This window comes from Eublepharis macularius, chromosome 15, assembly GCF_028583425.1.
Source record: "Eublepharis macularius isolate TG4126 chromosome 15, MPM_Emac_v1.0, whole genome shotgun sequence".
NCBI lineage: Eukaryota > Metazoa > Chordata > Lepidosauria > Squamata > Eublepharidae > Eublepharis > Eublepharis macularius.
Window position 1 is genome coordinate 26792158 of NC_072804.1, and position 25305 is coordinate 26817462.

The 25305-nt window shown below is 47.4% G+C and overlaps 1 protein-coding gene across 1 annotated transcript in view; it reads right to left on the reverse strand.

The window, feature by feature from the left end:
• The window catches only part of LOC129343715 (mitochondrial peptide methionine sulfoxide reductase-like), an 87077-nt gene that overhangs the window by 40388 nt on the left and 21384 nt on the right, over nt 1-25305 (reverse strand). The window contains exons 2-4 of the mRNA XM_055000090.1: nt 14986-15054; nt 11966-12085; nt 661-765 (exon numbers count right to left, since the gene is read on the reverse strand). Of these exons, the coding sequence (XP_054856065.1) occupies nt 661-765; nt 11966-12085; nt 14986-15054 (294 nt within the window). The remainder of the gene's footprint in view (nt 1-660; nt 766-11965; nt 12086-14985; nt 15055-25305) is intronic.

The following is a 25305-nucleotide window of genomic DNA, read 5'->3' on the forward strand; positions in this document are numbered from 1 at the left end:
AACCTGCTGAATTCAACAGGTTTACACTTGAGTAATACAGCATGGCACCTTCAACAGGCCATGGCACTTCACACGTGAAATTAGATACATCGTCTCATGCTATAGATTCCAGGGAACTGCAAATCTCTTAGGGATTGGGAAAGGGCTTGGATGGGACGTTTAAATGCCCAACTCCCACCAATATTATTTATGGTTTAGGGAATGCAGACAACCTGCTTGTTTCACAGCACTGTCTTTTCTGGCTTCAAGGGAAAGGCGATGAAACCAGCACTGGCAGAGGCAAACTGACCATCTGCAGGCAGAATCCTGGTTTCACAAACTAATGAGTCAGGATTTTGTGTGACATCTGGTATATGTGGCCGAGCAGGAACCCAAAGCCAGCCATGCCCCAATAACGGGGTTCTGCCTCCTCTCCTTTAACGTCCTAGTGTATGGCTGATTCTGCACACGTTGGATAATGCACTTCCAATCCTCTTTATAGATCATTTGGAACAGATTTTTTTGTGTGCGGAACAAAAAATCCACCTCAAACAATTGATAAAGTGCATTGAAAGTGCATTATCCAATGTGTGCGGAATCAGCCTACCATTGATGGCTGACATCCACATGGATCTGGCCTAAGCAGAGAAGCTCTCCTATTTCTCTGATGCTAGTTCTTACCGTGAGTGGGGTCATGGTTTTCCCAGAAGACTTTGAGAAGGTCCTCGTAGCGGATTTTCTGTGGGTCAAACACAATCCTGACTGCTTCGGCATGTCCAGTCATCCCTGAGAATTGGAAGTGGAGAAAGGAGACGGTAACTAGCCAATAGCCTATCGTTTAAGGAGTCAGACTTTCCCCTTAGCTCTTTGAACCATGAGACAAATCACTATTTCCATATCTGTTTGAATCAGAAGAAACTGATTCTTTTCCTCAGTTGCTATTCTTTATTCCAGATGTGATTTTATTCCAAATTTGAGTACACCCAAGAAGCGGGGAAATTCAGAACACATCCCTCAACCAGGCTCAGGGATGTTCCCGGGGAACATGTAACGTGTCATTAGGTTCTCCTTCACATTTGAATGCATGCTCTCAGCAGTTTAGTTATGCCACAGAGAGATCTAAAGTGGCCTGCTAGATGAAAGCAACAACACACACAAAGCTCAAGGTAAGTACCATCAAAGCTAATGGAGCCATGCGACTGTACACTATGTAAGAGAAATATGAACTGATCTGATATTTTTTGGGAGGGAGAAGGCAGGCTCCCGATTGGAATCAAGCAGGGGGGAATGCCTCCGTTCAAACCCTCCCCTAACAGTAATTGCTCCATATTAGACCGGTCCATGTTCCATAATTGCAGTTCCCAGAGGTGGATGGGATTTACAGGGATGGGAGCGGAGAATTTTTTTAAAAGCTGTGGCAACTATCCAAATCCTATTCCCCAATAACTGCTTTTAAAGAAAACCTCTGAGAGATGTCTCATGTAATGTGCTGCTTGGACATTCTCAATCTGTTTAGGATTAGGGCTAAAAGTCTTCAGCTTGGACCGAGACTTCCACACCAGACTCAGGTATCCAAAGTGTCTATCTCAGCCACAGAATAATGAGAAAACAACTCTCTCTCTCTCGTACATGCTCAGTTTCGTCTCCCACTCCATATAAAAGTGGATTCATGCAGATGTGCATAACAAGGTCTTTATGAGTGTTAACTCACTCAAGGTTTCAAAGTGTTTGAAACGGTAGATAGTGATTGTTTAACCCTGCACCCTATCTTAGCATTTTGGAACAGAGCCTATAAGTGATATTTAAAGAGCTGGGCTTCAACCCACAGCAGGCAGCATGGGAAGGGTTAACCCAGCCTTATCTTGGATTGGCTGTTGCTGATGCATCTCCACTATAGGGGAGAAGGGGGAAGGGAGGACTATTTCCAGTATAGCATCACACTGAACTGGAGACCCTTCTTGCCGAAGCAAGACGAACAAACAAGCCACAGAGACGGCCACTTTTCCCTGCTGGGAAGTGTCCTATATACATGTGGGGAAGGAGGGGACAGAGGGGGCTGCAGGCTGTTTGACCAGAGAGCCCACCAGAGGGGACTGATAACAGGACACAGAGAGCCACATCAGCTCTTGTCCTGCCTCCCCGGCTCAGGCATTGTAAAGGGCAGAATGTCAAGCAGAGCTGACAGGCTCTTGTGAAAGTCCGAGGGCCGAAGCCAACAATGTGCTGTGCTGTATGTAATACGCCCCATAAAGGCTCTGGAAAAACCATGCTCCCCTGGGCAGATAGAGTTGCAGCTGCAACCCAAAATAGGCATGCTTCTGTAATCCAATTACACTCGCGCAGGACAGCCATGCATTCCTGCCCTCTGCTGCACCCAAGGGGGAACTGCATACCTGGCGGGCGAGGGCCTGCTGCTGTGGTGGAGAGCCTAAGGGTCTGGAAACAGAAGGGACGTGGCCTAACACGGAGGGTGTGAAATAGATTCAGCATGGTCCATACACTCTCAGTCTGAGCCCATTCCACTCCTCAGCCTGCCTTTCTCGGAAGGCGTTCCTCAGAGAGACCAAAAGGGACTCTGAAGCAGAGGCTCAACGGGAAGCAGTTTAACGCACTGTGTTTTAGAAAGAGACCTCAAGGTCCCCCCGATTCCCCATCTTACAGGCACCTGGGTGATAAATTTCCCTTGAACATTTTGCACAGCCATGCACAGCCATGCAGAATCATCAACCATATGTATGAATGAAACAGAACCCTTTATGGCTGACGTACCACGTACTGGTTTATAACAAGGCATCTGTCCCCTTGTAACGTAGGAATCAATCATTATATTACCTTGCCAAAAAGAGGTACTCACCCTGAACAGGGGATTTTGATTAGAGACAGAAACTGTATGGCCGAGCACATGCTTCATGCACAGAAGTTCCCAGGTTGAATCCTGGTTCAAGTCTTAGGAAAAGTCTTTCTCTGCTTAAGACCCTGGACAGCCAATGCCTAGCAACGTACAGCATTTCCCAAACTGCCTTAAAAAGAGAAGGCAGCTCTTAGGGGCGAGATGCTGACCTCCAACTCCAATCCAGTCTACAAAGCAAGAGGATGGTTGCTGGCTTGCCTATGTGTTGGACAGGGAAGGGTTAAGCGCAGAGATGGGTTATAATTAAATGCATCTCTGCTGCAGTTTTTAGGCCAGCACAGTATGTACATAGTTGCCTCCTGTTCTCTGCAGCCAACCAACCAGAGAGAAGGGAGGAGAAAGATTCTGTTGGGAAAAGAATGCAGCAAAACCAAACAGAAAGAGCTGTTGCCCCAGATATGCAAGTATGGCAGTTCAATTCCATTAAATAAAATATTTGTTTCTTTGGCTGGATGAGAGAGTCAAGCACTGTCAGACAGAACCCTAACAAATTTGCGGCGAAGTGTGGGAAAGACAAAGGTGTTATCCTTCCCTGCCCCAAAGAAGATGGCCAGGCCCCACTGGCCATGACCTAATCTGATCTTGCGTCAAATGTCCACACTAGCCTTTGCTTTTCTTGATTCTTGCCAAGATTAGGCACAATTTTTCTTGCATACATTTTGATAAGCACTGAAAAGATGTTTGAGATCTGATAAGTGAAATCAGACCGTCTGGTCATGGTAGCTACCAGGGGCTGCTGCAGTGGCCATCAGGAGAAAGTGCTTGTGTTCTTTCTAGCTGGAGTTACGGGTAGGGGCACCTCAGCAAGCACGTGGTTTCTGACTGGCTAGCTGCCTCTAGAGCAGTCAGATGCTGTGAGCAAGAGCAGCTAGCCAGTCAGCAACCACAGGCTTGCTGAGGTGCCTTCAAATGATTTACAGATGCCCCCCCCCTTGATTGACCTACAGTGGTGGTTATTAGCAGCCACTAGCTAACCAATTCCAGGTAAGATTAAACCTGTCCATGCCTCACCCACATGGAGCCGTTCTGCTTCTCAAATTTCTCGGCTCACAGACTAGGGAAATAGCCCCATTTATAACAGCCTACAGCGCACTGGGCCACAGCATGTAGATAAATGTCTAGTTCTCCAGAGAATTGAGTATCTTTCTTGCACCCAGATCCAGAATCTCCTGGGCATAAAATGGCATCACCTTACATTGTCAAAACCAGACTTTTCTCCCTTCACAGTTGTGAGCAGTGGACCCCAGCCTCCGCCATGTTTAATACAGCCTTTGATATAAAAATCACAGAGCCCCTGAATTAATAAAGCTTGATCTGTATCAGGGAGATTCCAGCCGGATGGACAAAGCAGTTACCAAGTCCTGCCCAAGAGCATAAATCATGAATGGAAGGCGAATGCAAAGGCGAAGGCCAAGGACCGGGAGTGATTAGTTCCTGCAGACATGCAGTCGTTGACACCAAAGATTCTCGCTGAGTCATTCTCCACACATTCCAATTACGCCTCATTTCCGTGATTTACTTCCCATCCTCCAGTCGATGGGCCATCAATTTGCATTGATAAGTTGTAAATTTCTTCCTGGCGACATATAAATTCATATAGCCCAGCTCTGGGAATATTAAGGCTCGATCACTTCTTTTTCCAACAACAGGAAAGCCCAATCTTACTCTTTTGTCACACCCCGGTAGCAACAATCAAAGATGCTAAAACCTTTGTCATTCTCAGGAACTGACTTTTACCATCTTTTGTCTCAATGGCTGAAGGGCCCCCCCCAGCTTCAGGACATGATAAGAACCAGGGCTTTGCCCCACTCAAATTGTACATGCTCAGCCAGCATAGCGCCCTCTGAGTCTCCCACTCTGAGCCCTCCTCCCTGGCCAAAGACGCAGGATGCCTGAAGCTCTCTTCCTCCGTGGACTGCTCTACTGGATAGGTAAACATACCACCAGGGCCGGATCTAGAGGGGGGGCAGGGGGGTAGTCTGCCCCCGGCGCCGCCAGGGAGGGGGCGCCGGAAGCAGCTCCCAAAGTGTGCAGGCAGCAGCATGGGCAGCCGCGCTGCCTTTTGCTTGCCCCGCGGGACAGGGGGCGGCTGGCTTGCCGCGCACCCCCTGTCCTGCAGGGCAGGAATAGGGCAGCGCGGCTGCCCACGCCATTCACTTGCCCTGCAGGAGAGGGGGCAGCTGGCCGCCCCCTGTCCCACGGGGCAGGCGCATGGCACGGGCAGCCTCGCAGCCCCCCGCACTGCCTTTTGCTTGCTCCGCAGGACAGAGTGCGTGCAGCAAGCTGGTCACCCCCTGTCCCACGGGGCAGGCGAAAGACAGCGTGGGGGGCTGCAAAGCCGACTGTGCCATTCGCTTCTGAAGCGAATGGCGCGGGCAGCTTCTCAGCCCCCCGCACTGCCTCTGGCGTGCACCATGATGACGTCATCAAGATGACGTCATCACGCCGCATCAGGAGCGTGCACGCGCTGTGCGCGCGCGTGAGGGCCGGCAAGCGTTGCCCCGGGCGCCGGGAGCGCTAGATCCGGCCCTGCATACCACCACCACCCTCACTCTATTCCAATCTCTGGCTAACTTCCTAGGATTCTGTGTGTCTGTGCCAACAGTTTATTCCTTCTTGTGTGTATGCATATTCTCCTTTAAATAAAGTTACTCTTTGCTTTGAAGAACACCTGTCTCGACAGTTTCTTTGGGGACAGGAACCCATAAACATTGATGTAGGTCTCGCTTGTTACTCCTCTCTTATAGCCTTACTCCTTGCCGCTAATTCCCCCTTCTTACTTGCAAGGAGTCCCATTCCAGTAACACTAAGACTAAGCTAGGAAACGGGGGGAGGGGGTGTTCCTGTATTTTAAGCATTTTCATTTTTCAGCATGTTCATTTACTCAGCATCATCAAAAAGAGCCTTTGGCCAATTTTGCAATAATTGCTTTGAGAGGAGCAAAAGAAGGAAGCATCGCCCTTCACCTTATTTTGCTGCATTTGCCTTCAATGGTGTCAGTGCACAGGCAGTCCTGATTGGCTATATACCTTCACGATCTCATATTGTTCACTGCAGGATCCCTGATTGGCTGGGAACACCAATGTAACTATTCTAAGAAGAAGAGCCAGTAATTGGAAGATGATCCAAAGAAGAGGATGTGGTGGTGGGGTGGTGGTGGAATGGGGGCGAGAATCAAGCAGGAACAAAAAAGTGAAATATTCACCCAATATAGGATTTTTTTTCCTGAGAAATATTTCCCATCCTCCAAAAGCACTATTCTCATTCCAAGAAGACAATTCAGTGAATTCTGTCCATGAGATCCTACCCGAAAGAGCCATTCCAATTCACACACCCTCTTTCGCAATCCCCTCCCCGCCCCACACAAACGATTCAGCTTCTCCCATTTCCTCATAGACTGTCGGGAAACTCTGAAAAGGTCAGAGCAGAATTGGTTGGTAGCTATCATCCGAGTGGAACCATGATTAATTGATTAAGTATATTTTTATCCTGCTTTTCTCCCTAATGGGGATCCAAAGTGGCTTATAAATATTAAAGTATATTTATAAGCCACTTTGGATCCCCATTTTGGATCCCACAAATGTACAAAGACAGTATTAGATAACAAGCAAAAAACCAGAATGAATATAAATATCAAGTATCATATCACAGCCCAAGCGTAAGAGGTGGGAGAGTCAAAAGCTGGCCAGGAACACACGAAGCTGCTTTATATCTAATCAGCCCCTTGGACCATCAAAGTCAATAGTGTCTACTCAGACTAGCAGCAGCTCAGGTCTTTCACATCACCTATTCCCAGATCCTTTAACTGGAGATGCTGCCGGGGACTGAACCTGTGACCTTCTGCATGTAAAGTGGAGTCTCTTCCACTGAGCCACAGCCCCTGCCCACACCACTGGAAGGACTGGGGGCTTATAGTAGAAAGCTGATGCAGCATTGTGCCTGCAAACCTAAGCTACAACTCAAGAGGTCACTAGTCTGAACTTCCCACGGCTTTTGTGGACTCAGAGCCTTGCTACAAGTGACATTTTACACGTGAAGGATAAAGGATCATTTTCGCAAGTCTTTCTGGGAACTGAAGTTCCTCTCCCCCACCCTTTTCCTTTTGTTCCTTCCCCTCGCTGCCTGAAGAGACAGAGAAAGCCTGCGGCAACAGCAACTTTTGCAAATCGTTCCTCCATTCACAAGGCTGCTCTCAATGATCTTTGGGGCAGGCAGCTGCAACTTTCTCAGCTTTCTCCGAAGCATTTCCACCCCCCCACCCCCGAAAGACGATTTGCAAAAGCTGATGTTGCCGTAGGCTCTCTCTGTCTCTTCAGGCAGCGAGGGGAAGGGACAGAAGGAAAAGGGGTGGGGGAGAGGAACTTCAGTTCCCAGAAAGACTTGCGAAAATGATCCTTTATCCTTCACGTGTAAAACGTCACTTGTAGCAAGGATCTCTGACTCTCTACATTATCAATCCTTTCTAATAAGAAAGTGGTTGGTCCGTGTGATTTCAAAAGCAGTAAATCTGGGCAACGCCATTGTCAGGAAGAAAACCGATTCATTTGAAATGTGGTGCTGGAGGAGAGTTTGCAGATACCATGGACGGCCAAAAAGACAAGTAAGTGGGTACTAGATCAAACCGAGCCTGAATTCTCCCTAGAAGCTAAAATGACAAAACTGAGGCTATCGCACTTTGGTCATATCCCGAGAAGACAAAATTCTCTGGAAAAGTCAATAATGCTAGGAAAAGTGGAAGGCAGCAGGAAAAGAGGAAGACCTAAAACAAGGTGGCTTGACTCAGTCAAAGAAGCCACGTCCTCCAGTTTGCAGGGTTTGAGCAAGTCTGTTCATGACGGGACGTTTTGGAGGTCTTTCCTTCACAGGGTTGCCATAGATCAGAGGAGGTTTGACGGCACATAACACACACACAGCTCTTTATTTTAACAAGTGGCTGAAGAATGGTTTGCAACTGAGATCAGGAAAAGGATACTGGAAGAGAAAGAGTCAACCCCTCCCCCCCCCATGCTATGGTCTGCCAGAGCCCTCTGCATTTGGTTTTTTTAGCCTTTTAAAAAACATGGAAAATCCTAATCGCAGATCTCCTGGGTCCAATCTAAGACCTGATTTATCCATGATGGAGTCTGAGAATGCTGAGGGGGTCAGGCAGGCTCATCCCGTTAATAGTGCAGGTGGAGGATCATGGCAGATCACATTTTGGAACAGTCCCCTATGTTAAAAGCTTCCTGCAAACAGAAAAAACAGCACAGAGAGAACCAGTGTTGTCTAGTGATTAGAATGCCAGAAGATCTGGAAGACCCTGGCTCGGATCCGCATTCTGCCTTGCAGGCTTTCAGGATGACCTTGGGCCAGTGACACACTCTCAGCCTAACCTACCTCACAAGGCTGTTGTACGGATAAAGTGAAAAAGAGGAGAACAGTTTAAGCTGCTTTGGATCTCCATTGAGGAGAAAAGCAGGGTATAAAGGAAGTAAATAAATAAAACAGCAAGTGAAGAGCAGGGGTAAGAACCAATCTCCTTGCTGTGCTGGTTTTCAATTTGCATGGATTTTTTTTAATGCTAAGGAATGTTCAGAGTTGAAATTCATCGCAAGCCGCTTGAGGTGGTACGGTCCATGCAACTACCTCAGGGATCTCCTGCATCATTCTTTCACAAGCACGAATGACTCCTAATTTGGACCTCTGACGTGTGCCTACAAAAGTGATCCTCTTTTGACCCGTAAACCTTTTCACTACCTTGCTGCCTAGGAAGAAGGTGCGAAGGGCTGATCCATGGTTAGAAATATGAATTAAAAATTTCTGGGGCAGCAGAATCTGTAGTCCCCTGGCACAATTTCCTAGCTGTACAATGATCTTTGAAAATTTCCTGGCACTGATAAGATCGAATAATTACTAGTATTTTTTCTCAAGACAGAGTTACCAGTGATTTAAACAGAGGGTCATAAATTCACATGACTGGTTTATCATGTGGGAATAGGAAAGAAAAGTCAACTTCTCACGAACGGTGCTTGTGTAGTGCTTTTGAGAGAGGGAGCGCTGTTCACTAGCAATCGATGAAGGACCCCCAGGAAATGCATGTGCTCAAATCACATCAGATATAAAATGGCCGCCAATGAGGTAATAGCACCACAGACGCAAAATCCACCAGGAGGCAAGTCAGACTTGTTCAGATTTCTCTGTTTCATTTTTCAAAAGGTGCCAGCGAGTGCATTTGTTTGTGAGAGAGATTGAGACCCTTCCCCAGCTGAACTGTGTTAATACCCAGAACATAGACAACAGACGAGGATAATATTTCTTGCAGACAGATAATCTCTTGCACCCGCACGCAAAATGTTTTTGCAGATAAGCTGCAAAACCGTCTGTTCTGATTTCTGAGGGATCCAAGTTGGGCGGGGGGATTAATGTCGCCCATAAATGCATAAATGCGAGCTGAAGGAAACGGAGCAGCTGTGCGCTACACTGATGGCAACGCAAGGCCGCACTGTCTCACAATAACCAATGTTCTTCTCCCACACCTTCTTGCAACTGCACCAGATCCAAGTAGGAAGGCAATGGAGTCTTTGCAGAGCAAATACACATACAGAAGAACTGCCCTGCTGGGTCAGCCTCAGGATTCATCTAGTCCAGCATCTTGTTGCCCTGAGTGGCCAAACAGTTGTTAACAAGCTGGGTATGAATGACAAAGCTGCACTTTCTTGTTGCCCTCCCAAGAACTGGCGTGCAGAGGAATGCTGCCTCTAAACACAGCTGTTCCATTTAGCCATCATTGTTAATGGCTACTGAAGGACCTTTTCTTTGAGCATTTATCTAATACTCTTTTTAAAGACATCATCCTGGGACAGTCGGGTTCCAGACCACAGAGAGCAATTCCCCAGGAGAAAACAGCAACTTCAGAGGGTAGCCTCTATGGCGTCACATCCCTGCTGAGTTCTGTCCCCTCCCCATATTCTGCTCTCCCCAGACTCCAGGAATTTCCCTACTCACAGCTGACAGCTCTATGGGGCAGTGAGTTCCACAAGTTAACTATGCAGTATGTTCAGCGCCAATTAACTGAGGGCCAAGCTATAAGTGACGAATGACACTTGAACGGCAAGTGGATTGAGTGGACAGCAAGTGGAGGGCAAGTGAACACGGAGGAATGCACTTGCCGTTCAAGTGTCATTCTTCACTTGTAGTTTGGCCCTCAGTTAAGAGGTGATCACAGAGATCAATTTGCCAAAGGGTAAGTGATCACGCTGTGCTTCTGCAATCTCCTTCAGGAAGGTGCTCGTCTGTGTTTTCCTGCCCAGTGGTAAGCCAGATCTTGCCAGTCATGATCGGGGGGGGGGGGGCTGTCCTCACCGCTCAACCGGAGAATAAGATGACCAGTGGCTTTGCGAGCGATCACAAATGCACTTTTTGGCAAAGGGTGCGCCATACGCACCCCATGACAAGGGTCAAAGGCTCTCGTCCTTCCTTAAAAGTACAAGGAGGCCCATTAATGGATCTTTCAAGCTTCAGTTTTGTCTTCAAAAGTGGCTGCAGTCCTGCCAATTTGAACTGGGGCTGGGATAGGGGGATAACTCATTACTCCCATGTCATTTTCCCAACAGAAATCAAGGTAGCCCCCAAGTTGCTCTTAATCTCAGCAGGGAAAAACGACACACACAGCGAGGATGTCTGCCTGTTTTCTTGCCAGGACTAGTAGCTTGGGGGCATATTTCTGAAAGGTTGGAAGGTTGGAGAGGTAAAATCAGACCTGTCCCTGCCTGGTAGGCCTGATCCTAACCCCACCTGCCCTTCTACCTCCCTGCAAGCCAGGTTGCTTTTAAAGATTAAATGACACCTTGGGAGATCCACAGTGCAGTCCTAAGCAGGGACTTAGGAGAGTGCAACTCTTCTTAGGATTTCCACTGTTAGACCCAGATATCCAACGTAGGGAGGGCCCTTATATAAGTGGAAAGCACTTTATACCATGAAACCTATTCGCTCCGTGGTGTTCAATGAATGGACGGGCTGGGCTGGCATCCCAACCCCCTCCATACAGCTACCACTTTTTGTTGTGTGTTGGAAGGAGCGGCTGCAATTGGTGAGGCCCTGGTGTAGAGAGCACCCTGGCCGAGAAGAGAAACAGGCCAGCAAGGTGAGGCTGCTCAGCAGTGGAGAAGGTTCCATTTTAGCACAGGCAGGGCTCATTTCGAGGGGGAACACAGGAGGAACGCAGTTCCAGCAGTTCCCCAAAGAGGTCACATGACAGGTGGCCCCGCCCACCTGACTCTCAGCCATTTTGGGCCCGTTTTGGCCTGGATTGGGGCCGAAACGGACCGGATAGGGCCTCTGATGGGTGGTGGATCACTCTCCCACTCAGCAGTGGCCTGACCCTGACCATTTCGGGCCCCTTTGCAGCCATTTTCAGCCCCTTCTTGGCATTTTGGGCCCAATTTCAGCCCTGAATGGCCAGGATTGGGTCCAAAACAGCCAGGATAGGTGCTGTCAAGGGGTGTGGCATATGCCAATGAGTTATGCTAATGAGTTCCTCCAGCTCTTTTTCTACTAAATGACCCGAGCACAGGCAAGTTCAGAAACTCCGCCAGTCAGACGCCTCTGGTGTGTCCTGTGGCTGCAGCCTAGCAGATTTCCACTCCTGTCTGTGTAGTTATAGGTGGGTCCAAGTCTGGGGGTTAAATTATTTATTCATGCTCTTCATTTATACCCTGTCTTTGTCCCCAGTGGGACCCCAAAGCAGCTGGCATCGGTCTCCTCTTCATTTTCTCCTCATAATAACCACTCTGTGAGGTAAGTTAGGCTGAGAGGGTGTGCTTAGCCGAAGGTCACCCACCGAGCCTCCATGGCGGAGTGGGGATTCAAACCTGGGTCTCTCAGATCCTAGTCCGCCACTACGCCACACTGGCTCTTCCATTTTCATCACAGTCTAAGTATCCGTCTCTTTTGGGTTTTGGGAAACCAGCTGAGGCCCACCAGTACACTGGGAGTCTCGAAAGCGTGCCTTCACATGGTGAGATGTTACCTTGCAGATAACCTGAGGGGAAAACTAGCATCTCAGAAACTTCCCCAAGGAAGACAGAATACACTTACCAGTGCAAACTTCTTTGTAAGTGGGATTGGGGGTGAAGCCGCCTGAGAAGCCCACCTGTGTGGAAAAGACTCCTGGCAGCTGCCAGAACTTTCTCTCTGCTCCCCAGAAACATCCCATTCCTAACAAAACAGAGGATAAAGGAAACCAAAATTTAGCATGAAGCGAATAAGGAAAAGTTCACAGATTCAGAATCGCTTTGAATATGTCTCAGCTGGGACTGTGCCCAATTCTCATGGAAACATTTTCAGTGTAAAAGGGGGAGAGGGCCTTACCTCTTCTGTATCAAAACACTTGGGTTTTTTGCCCTTCTTAGAAGCAGTGTTTGGGGAAAAGATGAGTCCTTGCTGACTTTGTGGTCCAGCCAGTCAGGGATCACACAGCAACGGTGATGTCATCACAGTCTCAGGTACTTTTAGTGATGGGGGGGTGAAGTTTCTCATGAAATGCACCTTCTCATTCTGACATTAAGCTCTGTGTGCCAGCTAATTTAGCTGGCCCAAATTACACAAGTGAGTGTAGAATTTTAATAGCAAAAATTAGACCCCTACCCAAATACAGGGGTGGGGACTAATCCAACCAGTTTGCATGTAACAAACCCATCACGCAAGTTTCAAAAGGATTTTTCAGACTTGAAAAACCAAAATCAGTCAAGATGGGTAGCCGTGTTAGTCTGTCTGTAGCAGCAGAAAAGAGCAAGAGTCCAGTAGCACCTATAAGACTAACAAAATTTGTGGTAGGGTAGGAACTTCAGCTCACTTCTTCAGATACAGCTAGAATCAGCCAGACAAAGTAGGAGTTAAAGTTCCCAGCATGTTCCACCAAGGCAGGTTTCGGCTGCCTGCTCCCAAACCTGTGTGGGAGCTCCCCAATGCACTGCTGACCCTTTCATACAAGGCACAAGACAATGAGCCCCCCCCCCACCGGCACCCTTCTTGGTTCCTGCTGATTCAGACACCCATGATTAGGCCCAAGAAAATTCCCCACTGATGTGGAGCTCTTCAAGGGTGGTGACTGTCTTGCTAGAAGAGAAATTCTAGCAAGACACCACTTCTTCTGACCACCACTTCTTCTGGGGCTGCCCTCAGCCATCTGCTATGCCTGCATATGGACTCCCAATATTTGTTTAAATAGCCTGCTCCTGGACTATTTTAATGACTTTTAAAAAATTATTATTGATTTTATGTTTTTTGTGACTTTTAATGTTTTTTTTAATGTTGTTATCCGCCCTGAGACCATCTGTGGGAGGGCAAGGCATAAATCAAATAAATAAATCCAGTGCATCTAGAGGGGCAGGATAAGGAGGGCTTTGGGGGAGTAGGAAAAGGAAGAGGTGAGCCCCACAAGGGAAGATGGGTGTGAGGTGAACCTAAAAGACCATCCCACCAGTCTTCCTGGCCACTGGCACTGCGAGAGACAAGACCAGCCTGGTAACAGGAGACAGGAACTTCGGACACCAGTTTCGAGTGATGGAAGTAAAAGCTGGAAAGTACAGCCTTCAAACAAACCCACTGAATGCATCCCATTGTAAAATGGAAGGCTGAAGATGGTATGTCCTTCTGTAGTAATAATATAGATTAAAGCACATTATATTAATCAATACTAAGCTAATACGTAGTAACGGCTGGTATTCTAGGTGAACTTTTAAACTTTTCATTAACTGCCTGTGCATTTTTTTAGAGTGTTAGGTAACTAAAACAGGTGCGCTTTAATCTTCTGACAGCTAATTAAAATTAGTGGACTCCATCTAGATTAATGTTTCTTTATCAGAGACTGGACCAATAGTGATCTAGTATCTTAACTCTTCCTGTCATTTCTCACGGATTTATGGCTTTGTTTTGCAAGTTCGCTATAATGTCATTTTTGGCTAATTAGAAAGTTATACAATAGAAATTATGAATATTCAATGAAGCATTAAACCAACCATAGTTTGCTTATGCTATTACGTGAAAAGATCTTAGATATTTGCAAATGATAACCTATACAACATGCTAATCTAGATAATGAGTTAGAGTTCTGATTGGAAGAGTTCTCATGAAGATTAGGTGAGATTCTTATCTTTGCAATGTAGGCTATGAAAATCTTAATGCATTTCATAAGAACTTTGATTATTTTAAACTTAAGAGTTAGTTAGGAAATGTTAGCAAATTTAATTCTGATTGCCTTTCTGTGTTCTATTTTTGTAGGACTTATATTAATAATCATATATATTTTTAACTACTAGCTTCATTAAAAAAATAGAGTGTATTTTCAATAAAAGAAATAAACTCTAATAGGTGTCTGAGTACTTTGATTAGAAGCGGCAAAGCAATAAAGAACCTTTTACAAATAAATGTGCTGATAACCAAACGGTTCAAAGAACAATTTTGCTTGACAGGTCTTGAACTAATTACTGAACACTATCCAAAAGAAAAGATAAATCTTTCCTTTGGAGTAGTGGAAGCTTAGTTCAGACACAGGCAAGAGAGCCCGTTACACTTCTGCCCCTCAGAGATGTCACACAAGGGGAAAGCTGATGCTGAGGCAGGGGGTCTATGTTCGGTTGTGGTCCAGCCACAGGTAATGGCCCCGTGACCTTGGGCCTGCCACTATCAGCCTGATCTATCTCAGAGGGTGGATGTTATCGGGACAAAATGGAGGAAAGGCGAACAACGTTGCTTTCAGTCCTTCTTGGGGAGAAAAGTTGGGTACATATATCGAAATAAATGAGACATTGATCCAAGTCTTCACTTCAATAAGTCATCATCACCCTAGATGTATGACACCAATAGATAGAAAATGATAATCAGTTTTTAAAAGATCAATAAATGAGAATCCTATGATCCAATACGACCTATGTCCAATGCACAGATCACCAGTCAATAAACGTCTCTCCTGATCAATTTTCTGTCCATGAGTGGCCAGAATAAATGTATTTTCTGTTCAAGACCAAGAATCCAGGACAGCCTGTACTGTATCTCAGCTTGGGGGTGGAGGGGAATCATATTCAAAGTTGGCCACGAAGCAAGAACAACTCACGCACCAAATATCGCCATCTGCATTCCTTCTGGGAATGGCGGGTACATCAGATTTCCGTTGACAGCATGGTTGGCTGAAGGAGAAGAAAGAAAAATTCATAAATCCCTCTGCCAAGCCTTCTAGAGACTGAATATCACAACATCTTCTAACTCATTGCTTGGGATCCATCTCAGTTCACGGAAACTTGCAGTGGGTCAGTGGAATGTTAAGCCACTTGGAAATGTGTTTTGGGGATAACGCAGCAGAAGAGTCAGCAGGAAAGGGGAGTTCACTGCAAGAAGACAGCTCCAAGTCTAGGAATGAGGTACCAAATACAGCAGATGCCTTTAGAACTATGAGATCACTACCTGCCATATGAGCAGGGCTTTTTTTCAGCTGGAACGTGGTGGAATGGAGTTCCGGCATCTCTTGAAAATGGTCACATGGCCGGTGGCCCCGCCCCCTGATCTCCAGACAGAAGGGAGTTTAGATTGCCCTCCACACCATGTGGCACGGAGGGCAATCTAAATTCCCCTCTGTCTGGAGATCAGGGGGCGGAGACACCGGCCATGTGACCATTTTCGCCAAGGGCGATTTAAACTTTAAAAAACTCCCCCCTTCTTCCAGCTGACCCAAAGTGATGTCATTGTGCGGTCCTGAGTTCCACCACTGAGTTCCACCACCTCTTTTCCCAGAAAAAAAGCCCTGCATGTGAGTATCAGGGGCTCCCCTCAAAGAGCAGCCTGACTTCCTTCATCCACCTTCTCGCCTTGGGCCCCCAAATTCCTAGGATGAGCCTAACCCTGTACCTGAGCATCCCCCTTTCTATCGGCATCTCCTGGGGGAGAAACAAACCTGTCAGCCTTTTCTCTGCAGCAGTTTCTCTTTCCATGTGCCAAATTTTCCCCAATAAAATCAACACATTTTGTTTAATGTTTTTGGCGACAATAAATGGCATATAACGTAAAGGTGCCATCAAAATGTCACATACATAAAGTGGTGCTGAAATAACCATCAATCACAGCTGCAAAAAGTGCGGCACCTAAACCAATGACAACATACAAAATTAAAAAGACACAGAAACGCAGAAATGTGTAGTGGTTAAGAGCACAGGACTCTAATCTGGAGAACCGGGTTTGATTCCCCTCTCCTCCACTTGAAGCCAGCTGGGTGACCTTGGGTCAGTCACAGCTCTTCCAGAGCTCTCTCAGCCCCATCCACCTCACAGGGTGTTTGTTGTTGTGGGGATAATAATAACATACTTTGTAAACTGCTCTGAGTGGGTGTTAAGCCACCCTGAAGGATGGTATACAAATCGAACGTTATTATTATTATAAATAGCCATATCTGCTCCTCCTCTACGTAAGGCATTCTCTTCCTGCTGTAACCACTTTTTGCAGTTTGCAACAAAGAAAGTCCAAGATAAGATAAAATTATGAATGTCATAGTGAACAGAGAACGCTGAAATCAAGTTTGTCAGATGATCCCAATTCATTCTGGACAAACAAATGAAAGTTATCCTACAGGATTCATTGCTGCAGGATTAAAACAGGACAATTGTTATTTTATTTTACTATATTCCATCAGGGCTGCTGAGAGAGGGGGACTGCGGGGGCAAAATTCTCAGGGCACAGAGTCAGCTTGAAGGTCCTGAACTGGGGCTCTCAGGGCCAAGCTACAAATGATGAATGACACTTGCCTGGCAAGTGAACAGACTCACATGTATTCCTCCCAGTTCACTTGCCCTCCACTCGATCAAGTGGAGTGCAAGTGAACAGGGAGGAATACACGTGAGTCTGACAGACAGCTGAGGGCCAAACTAAAAGTGACAAATGACACTTGAACAGCAAGTGTATTCCGCCCTGTTCACTTGCCCTCCACTTGCTCTCCACTCGATCCACTTGCCGTTCAAGTGTCATTCGTCACTTGTAGCTTGGCCCTCACACAGTTCAGCTTCCTCTGCCTGGGTCCTATCCTGCCCCTGCACATGTGCATGATGTGCTCCTTCTCCCTCATACGATGCTCAGCAGCAGCCAGTTGCTTGTCATCGTCTTCCTCCTCCTTGCAAAAAGCTCACCGTTTCTGCTGCCCTGCCCCATTTCCTCAGCAGCATGGAGAGGCTTCTCTACCCCCAAGAACAGGATTGTCATCTGGTAAATAAGCCCCTAGTTGGAGGAGGTGGGGGGGAAGTTCCCGACCTATCTCATGCCCCAGAGAATATGATGGAGGGGGCAGGGCTGTGAAACCTCATGCTGGGATGCTGGAGAGGCAAAAATGTTTCTAGTCAGTTGCTAAATGAGCATCAGGACTAAGGAAAAACAGATCAGTGTCTCAAAAGCAGCGGGAGTTCCAGATAACTTCCGACAAAACAGAGCAAACGTTTCTTATTGGCTCATGCCTGCAATTCAAGCTGCTGTAAAAGACACAGCAGGAGCCAGGAAGAAAGAAGTTGGCAAGTCACAGATCTAGGTCAGGATAATTGCAAGGGGTCGTAGGAGGAGCGTTTGGTGCTGGTGGGTCACCATGTTGGTCTGCAGTTGAAGAGCAAGATCCAGGTCCAACAGCCCTTGAAGACCAACTACTCTCAAAAGCTTACACCTTGGAAATCTAATTGGTCTTTAAGGTGCTATTGGTCTTGGAGCTTGCTTGTGCTTTCTAAAGGGAAGACACCCCTAACCGGGGACACGGATTGCCTGTCTCTTTCCCATAGAGGATAAGACGGACTTTTTAAACATCTCTTATTTTCCTTCCTCCATTAAGCATCTGTGTCTCGCTATTTTTCCCAGTGGTAACTTGTGACTCACATACATTTAATGTATAGTGTACGGCAGTGTTCTAACTAGGTACCACGGCTGCAGAGTCCTACCGATTGTTTGCTTATGTTTTTTCTGCGAGTATACAATATCATGTTTTCTATTGTTCACATGGATCAGTAGGGATGCTCCGAATGAATGTTCCCTGCAGACACCGAGGAGACATCTCCTGGATTGTTTTAAAGCACCTGCTCCTGAAAGTGATGGAAAGCCTGGGCTCATTTTTGGTTTTTGAAAAGAGATACTTTGGGGGAAGAAGGAAGTGGTTGCTGAGAAACACACCTGTGAGTCAGGTCGCCAGGTCCTCTTATCCTCCCGGCAGGAGGCGGGAGACCCAGCACTCACCTTCCTTACGGTGCTTTTGTGCTTGCACAGCACACGCTTGCTGATGTCTAGGAAGTGACATCATCGCATATGGCATTGTGCCGCCCCTGGGAGCGCTCCGTAGCGGGCCTGTTTGGGGCCTAAACTGGCTCGCTGTGGAATGCGGGAGCTCTCCAGGGCCCTCCCAGCAGCACTCCTGGGGTCCACAGTGGACCAAATTGGGCTCATTTGGGGCCGAAATTGGCCTGCTGCAGAGTGTGGGAGTGCCACCAGGACCGCGGGACATCATTGTGCAGGGCCCTGGAATGCTCCCACACTTCACAGCCAGGGCCGGATCTTGGGTTCCCGGCACCTGGGACAACCCAATTCCTGCTGCCCCGCACGCACGCGCTCCCAGCGCTGCGTGATGACATCACTTCATGACGTTATCACGCAGGGCAGTGTGCCACCAGCGCCGGCGGCTGAGTGGCTGCCTGCGCCACTCGTCTGCCCGGCTGAGGGGCGGCCAGCTTGCCGTGCACTCGCTGTCCTCCTGGGCAGGAGAATGGTGTGGGCAGCCGCTCAGTTGCCCACGCTGCCGCTGGTATGCTCCCGGCGGCTGGCAGCTGCGCCCACCCACCCCCTCAATCTGGCCCTGTTCACAGCAGGCCAATTTCGGCCTCAAACAGGCCAATTCAGCTTGCTGCGGAGTGCACAAGTGTTGCCATGAGGGCCCTGCAGAGCTCCTGCACTTCACAGTGAGCCAATTTAGGGGCCCCAATTAGTCCACTGTGGCACGCGGGAGCATGCCAGGCTGCCCGGGAGCGCATCCTGGGAGGTGCATTCCCCTGCCGTTTCCCCCCTGCTGGCCAGATAAGAGTTGGGGGGTGGAGGGTGGGAGTGGGGGATCCCCTGCCCTGAGCAGGGGACCCTACCTGTGAGTGCCACAGTGCCCGTGGGTGCCAGTTGTAACAAACAATATATTTGCTCTAATCATCTTCTCTCTCCGTTTCCCAAGCAAGATGGTGAGACAGAGAGAGAGAGAGAGAGCCTGTTCAGACCAACTGAGAGAAAGAAAGAAAGAATATGGCCCAAAAGAATGGATCACCACCACAAATACCTCATTGCAGTGTGCACTGTGTAAGTAAAGTAAAATCTTTTCTTTAGTAATCCCGTCCCCTTTCCTTTGGCATTTCTGACCTAATGAGCAATTATTATTCTATTCATGGTAACAGCAAAGCACTGATAGTTGATTTTGATCCAGGTGACGGGGGAGGGAGAATCTGCCCAGGGGCCTGTGGTAGCTCTTGGCACTTGCCTTCCATAACCAAGGAGGTGCCATATGCCAGTTACGGAAGCAGAAAAACCAATCTGGCCACAGGCAAAGGGAACACCTCGAGTACGGAAAAATAAAAGCAACTTTGTAAACTGATCCAAAGTGGGGGAAATACAAAATGGCCTGAGGAGGCAGTGTGCCCAGGAGGTAAGTAAGAGACACGGAGTGCTGTTGAGAACCGACTAACAGGGAGGGAAGAGGAGGGAGGCTGCTGCTCAGGTCTCTCAGAACTGGAGAGGAACATCTGGAACATCTGGGTGGAAATTTTCCAAATCATTTCTTTCTCTCCACCCGCTTACCTGCCTACCAGTATTGTGGCTAACAGCCCAGCATCACTTGCAATAACAAGAGCTCCCCGACAGCCAAATTCAGGGGTACTGCAGGGGGAAAATCAGTTTGTAATTAAAATAAAGAACCTCCATTTTAAAGCACCTTCTTCGTACTGAGCATGCTCATAGACTTCAGAATACTGAAAGCTGCCAAGTGTCAATCAAAGGGACTTTTTGGGGAAAAAAGGGAGACTGGGAAATCGGCCTGCTTAAACTGCTATCTTGGGAAGGGAGATTAGGGCTGGAGTGTTTTTCCCCGTTCCCACACACACACACACACACAACACACACACAACACACACACAACACACTCTCTCTCTCTCTCTGTCTTCACAGGCTACAACTTGTCAATAGCTATTGGTAGCATCGCCAAGTACCTGGAGAGAAAAAAACCTGTCCTCCTGTCCCTTTAACAGAGGGCTGTTGTTCACCACGTTATGTTATTGACTTCCATGACATGAAAAGCCTCAGCTATCCATTGCCACACTTACAAACTCTAATAACGGGTCAGGACATTTTTTCCTGGCCTGTTGTCAACTTGAGCTATTAGCTAAAAATGGAAACGCTACTCAGGAGCGGTAGGCTCCTCCTCATTATCAGATGCGGGGGACAGAGAAGACGTTTGGATGCAACCTTAGAAAGATATCCCCTTGTTACCTAATCTAGCCCCGGCTTGCCTCTCTTCACCAGAAGGGGCAGCACGGTCAGCCACTGATATTTGATTTCCAGAATGGGAGAGAGATTCTTATATGCTGTACAGAATACAGAAGTGACAAAACTCCCTGCCCAAAGATCTTACAACCTACTTTAGGTGGAAGAAGTAGCAGCATCAAGAGGGAGAAGACAACAACAGATAATGTGTACAAATGCAGGCTGTAAGGTACAGATCCCCAGTCTGTCTGTTCATGGAGCGTGATGTTCCAAGGCCATGGCTACGCCATAGCCTGTACAACCCAGGAAGTCAGCCAGCCAGCAAATCCGTACCCACAAACCAATGCCGCTGGACATGTGCCAAAGTTACGCAATGTGCCTCCCTTTCCAGATTAAGGCTCTAAAAATCCCGATCTGTTCTCTCCCATTTTTCCTCCACCCCCTTTCCTCTATAAAGCTACAGATCTCTATTTTATCTTCCCAATATCACATGTTAGGACAGCTTGTTCAGATAAGACACTCCCACCCCCCACCCCCCACCCCGGCTACTTCCTCCAACCGCAGTTGATGGAACTGGCTATGTTTTTAGATGTGTTGTCTTTAGTGTGTAGTTGGACTTCCTGAGATGATAAGCAGTGAGATGGAGAGGGTGCATCAAACTGCCCTTGAAGATTAGCCTGGAAGAACTCAAATGGTCTAAACGTGGGTGACTGTTCATAAGCTGTAAACGTATCAGAAGCACTGCGAACATCCTTAAGCGCCGTAGCTCATTATGAACTGACAAAGGAGGCCAATTCCAGGATGACTGCATGCAGAGAAAGATGCAAGGTATTTTTTCCCGGAGGCTAATGGAGCAATGGGAACAGAACCAAATGAGGAAAACTTAACAAGGAGAGGCATAAAAGCAAGAGCTAGTAGGGATCAGGAAGCACTTTGCAGTGGAGAGATGACCTCACTCAGTGGCTACGATTCCTAAAAGTCCCCAGTTCCGCCACAAACTCACTGCATGGTCTTAGGTCAGCTCTTTGCTCTCAGCCACAAACATGCGCGCGCGCGCACACACACACACACACAACTGGAAATATGGGAATAATAATATTGACCTACTTAGAAGGGTTGTTATAAAGATTGCAACAACATCATGAAACTCGAGCACATTAAACACTTGAAGCACTAAGCAGTCATCCTCTAGCATGCTACAGCAGCTATGTAAAAGCTATTGGTGGATTAACCAGTGCAAACCAGATATTCTCCCTACTCCACCATGAAGCTCCCTCTCATTCCATCTTAACCTACCGCACAGGGTCATTAAAGGATAACAGCAGGGAGGAGAGAGTTGGGCATGCTCTTCGGCATAAAGGCCATCCAAATGCTGGGCCCTCCCTAAATTATGCACATTTATAAGAGCACCATGCTCACTCTTATTTTGCATAATTTATTCCACTTTCGTTAAATCCTGGGGAAAGGCAAAAAAGTATTCCGGGCACAGTCATCAAACCAACACTCCTTCAGCCACTGGAAGTCTTTGCAGCTAGAACTGTCCTCACGTTTATATTTAAAAAAAACCAAAAGTTGAGATTCCCTGGAAGCTGAAATTTAACATTCAACGCTTTTCCTAAGGTTCTGCAGAAGAACAGTATATACCACCTAGAACCTCTAATAGCTTAGCTACCGTTGTTTGGGAAGATGAAACTATAAGCTTCCAACCCTATCTTTTCCTGGGGCATAACAACTTTGGGGTTTAGTACTGTGCTGCCTTTTGGAGGCTACTGTGGCTTAATTTTTTACAAGCCAAATTTTCATGTATAAACAGTTTCATTACAAAAAGATCAGGGATCCTAAATATCCTCCTACAGTCCACCCAAATTCTCCACTCCATTTCCTCTGTTTCCTCCCAGAGTGCCCACAGATCTCACCTCGGACAAGGCAAATCCCGCAAAGAGAGCCTCATTCATTTATATCACTGGTGTCAGTGAAAGGATCCATACATGGGAGTTGGAGGAAAGCAGTACTGTTTGCCGCGTGGATCTGTATGATCCAACCCTTACAGTGAAATCCTAAGCAGAGTTACTCCAGTCTAAGCTTGCTGATTTCAGTGTGTTTAGACTGGAGTAACTCTGCTTAGGGATTTCACTGTTAGTCCCTCCTTGCCTGCCCCCCCATAATAATGGTGAACTTGTACAATTGCAAACCTAGAAGTGGGTTCACAAGAGAGCCCAGTGAGCATGGGCTGAAAGAGAGGAGCAGACCCAACAAGATGGCTATTGACTGTGAATAAATCGCACAAATTCAGCATCTGAAAAAGAATCTAATAGCACAGGAAGAAGGGGAAAGTTGCAGCTGGCAGAGGGTGGGGGGAGGAAATTTCTGTTCGGATACAACCCAGGGTTTCTGTGGCTGCAAGAACTTGCACCTGTGGAGCGTGACCTTCTCAAGCTCCCCCTCCCTTGGCAGCCTGGAATGTGACCCCCCCCCCTCCAAGACTTGTTCTTGGGTTTCCCCTGTCCCTTGGGAACAGGATTCCAAGGGACATTTTGGGTTGCCACTGGAGGCATGAGCCAGGAAATCTGAGCTCCCCCAGTAAAAATCCTGGAGCCCACAGTAACGCTGTGCTGCATCCAACCTGCTGTTCTCTTCCAAATGAACTTTAGCATGCAAGGGCTGAATTAGGAATCGTCAAGCATTTACCCCAAGTTTAAATGAGGACGTGGGTTTCCTTACTTAATAAAAGGGCCAATAGCTCAGCATGACCAGTCTTTACAGATGTCAATTAGTTCTGTTTGACATGTCTCACTCTTGATTAGACTTGATATTAGGTTTATCCAACTCTATCTTTCTACAGTTGAGAGTGGTTCACACTCACTCTGAATGGACTGAATTCTCTTTAACTGTTAAACTTTAAGTTACAAGCAACAGTTGAGAGCCAGTTTGGTGTAGTGGTTAAGAGCGGCAGGACTCTAATCTGGAGAACCGGGGTTGATGCCCCACTCCTCCGCTTGAAGCCAGCTGAGTGACCTGGGGTCAGCCACAGCTTCTAGGAGCTCTCTCAGCCCCACCCACCTCACAGGGTGTTTTGTTGTGGGGATAAAGGTAAAGGTGCAAGCACCGAGTCATTACTGACCCATGGGGGGATGTCGCACCACAACATTTTCTTGGCAGACTTTTTACGGGGTGGTTTGCCATTGCCTTCCCGTTATCTACACTTTACCCCCAGGAAACTGGGTACTCATTACCTACCTCGGAAGGATGGAAGTCTGAGTTAACCTTGGCCGTTTCCACACGGCTCCCCTCTGCTCGTAACAACCCGGAAGATCGCGCAAAAAACGAGGAAGATCGCGTATTCTCGCGCGAGATTTGCGCAACATCACATGACGTCGTGCAAATCTTGCGCGAGAAAACACGATCTTTCGCGGGTTTTGCACGATCTTCCGGGTTGTTATGAGCAGCGGGGAGCCGTGTGGAAACGGCCCTTGAGCCGGCTATCTGAACCCGGCTTCCGCTGGGATCGAACTCAGGTCGTGAGCAGAGCTTGGGCTGCAGTATTGCAGCTTACCACTCTGCACCATGGGGCAATGACATATTTTGTAAACCGCTCTGAGTGGGTGTTAAGTTGTCCTGAAGGGTGGTATATAAATTGAATATCATTATTATTATTAAGTATAAATATATCTCCTATGGATATACAATCTATGTATCTGATAAACTAAGCTCTGATTCACAAAAGATTTGTGGTGGGATACATTTTGTTAGTCTTTAAAGGTGCCACTTTGACATATTTGATATTGTATGGACTTTTGAATCTATTGAAAAAGGCACACACACCCCTTTGCATCTACCACCAAAAAGAAAACTCTATGGGCTGTTTGCTAATGAAAAGGTAAGGAGGAATTCTCTTTGACCACTCAAAAGGCCTATGGGAACCATGGGCTCTCCATATACAAAAGTCATGCAAGGCTGTAGTATGAAAGGGAACTGGGTGAAACGGAGTAATAAAACCTAGCTGGATTAATACGATTGCCACCTCCAGGTCGGGAAACTCCTGAATGCTTTGGGAATAAAGCTGACAGCCAAGCTACAAGTGACGCCTGACACAGGTTGGACACTTGTCAGCTTCCCTCAAGTTTTGATGGGAAATGTCTTCTGTCATCCTGGTCTTGTAGCTGTAATGGAGACCCAAGCTGTAAAACCAGGACGCCTCCATTTCCCATCAAAACTTGAGGTAAGCTGACAAGTGTCCAACCTGTGTAAGGCGTCACTTGTAGCTTGGCTCTGAGAGAGTCTGGGTAAGGGAGGCACCTCAGAAGGGTATAATTCCATAGAGTCCACCCTCCAGAGTAGCCATTTTTTTCCAGGGAACTAATCTCTGTGGCCCAGAGGTCAGGCGCAATTCCGGGACATCTCCAGCCTAGAGTTTGGCAACCCTAGCTGAATACAACCTTCTATGTGACGTACCAAACAAGGAAACAAGAATGCTCAGAATGCAGCACAGCCTGCACCACCTGTGAAGCAAGCAACAGTGGATTTGGGGCAGTACTTTGCCACCACGCTGGATACACCCTGGAAGTCCTGATTCCTGGACAGAATCCACTCAGCCCTACCATCTTAAGGACTGTATCCCTTTTTGCCCTCTGTTAGTCTGGCTTCGAAATGGCAAAGTCAGTTGTTGCTGTTTTTTAAAAAACGCAGATTAAGGGCATTAAGTATATTCTGTGCAAAGTGCATAGTGGATTTGAATGGGGGAGTTTACATTCTACTGGGGCACTTGAAACCAGAAGCAGCCAGCTGGCCCTTGCCTGTCAACAGCTCTGTCCTAACAACAGCCCTCACACACTCTGAATCACAGCCGGACTTCCCTCCTTCCCTCTGGAATATCCACCCAATTTCACATTGCTAGAGATTCCATTCCTCTTTCC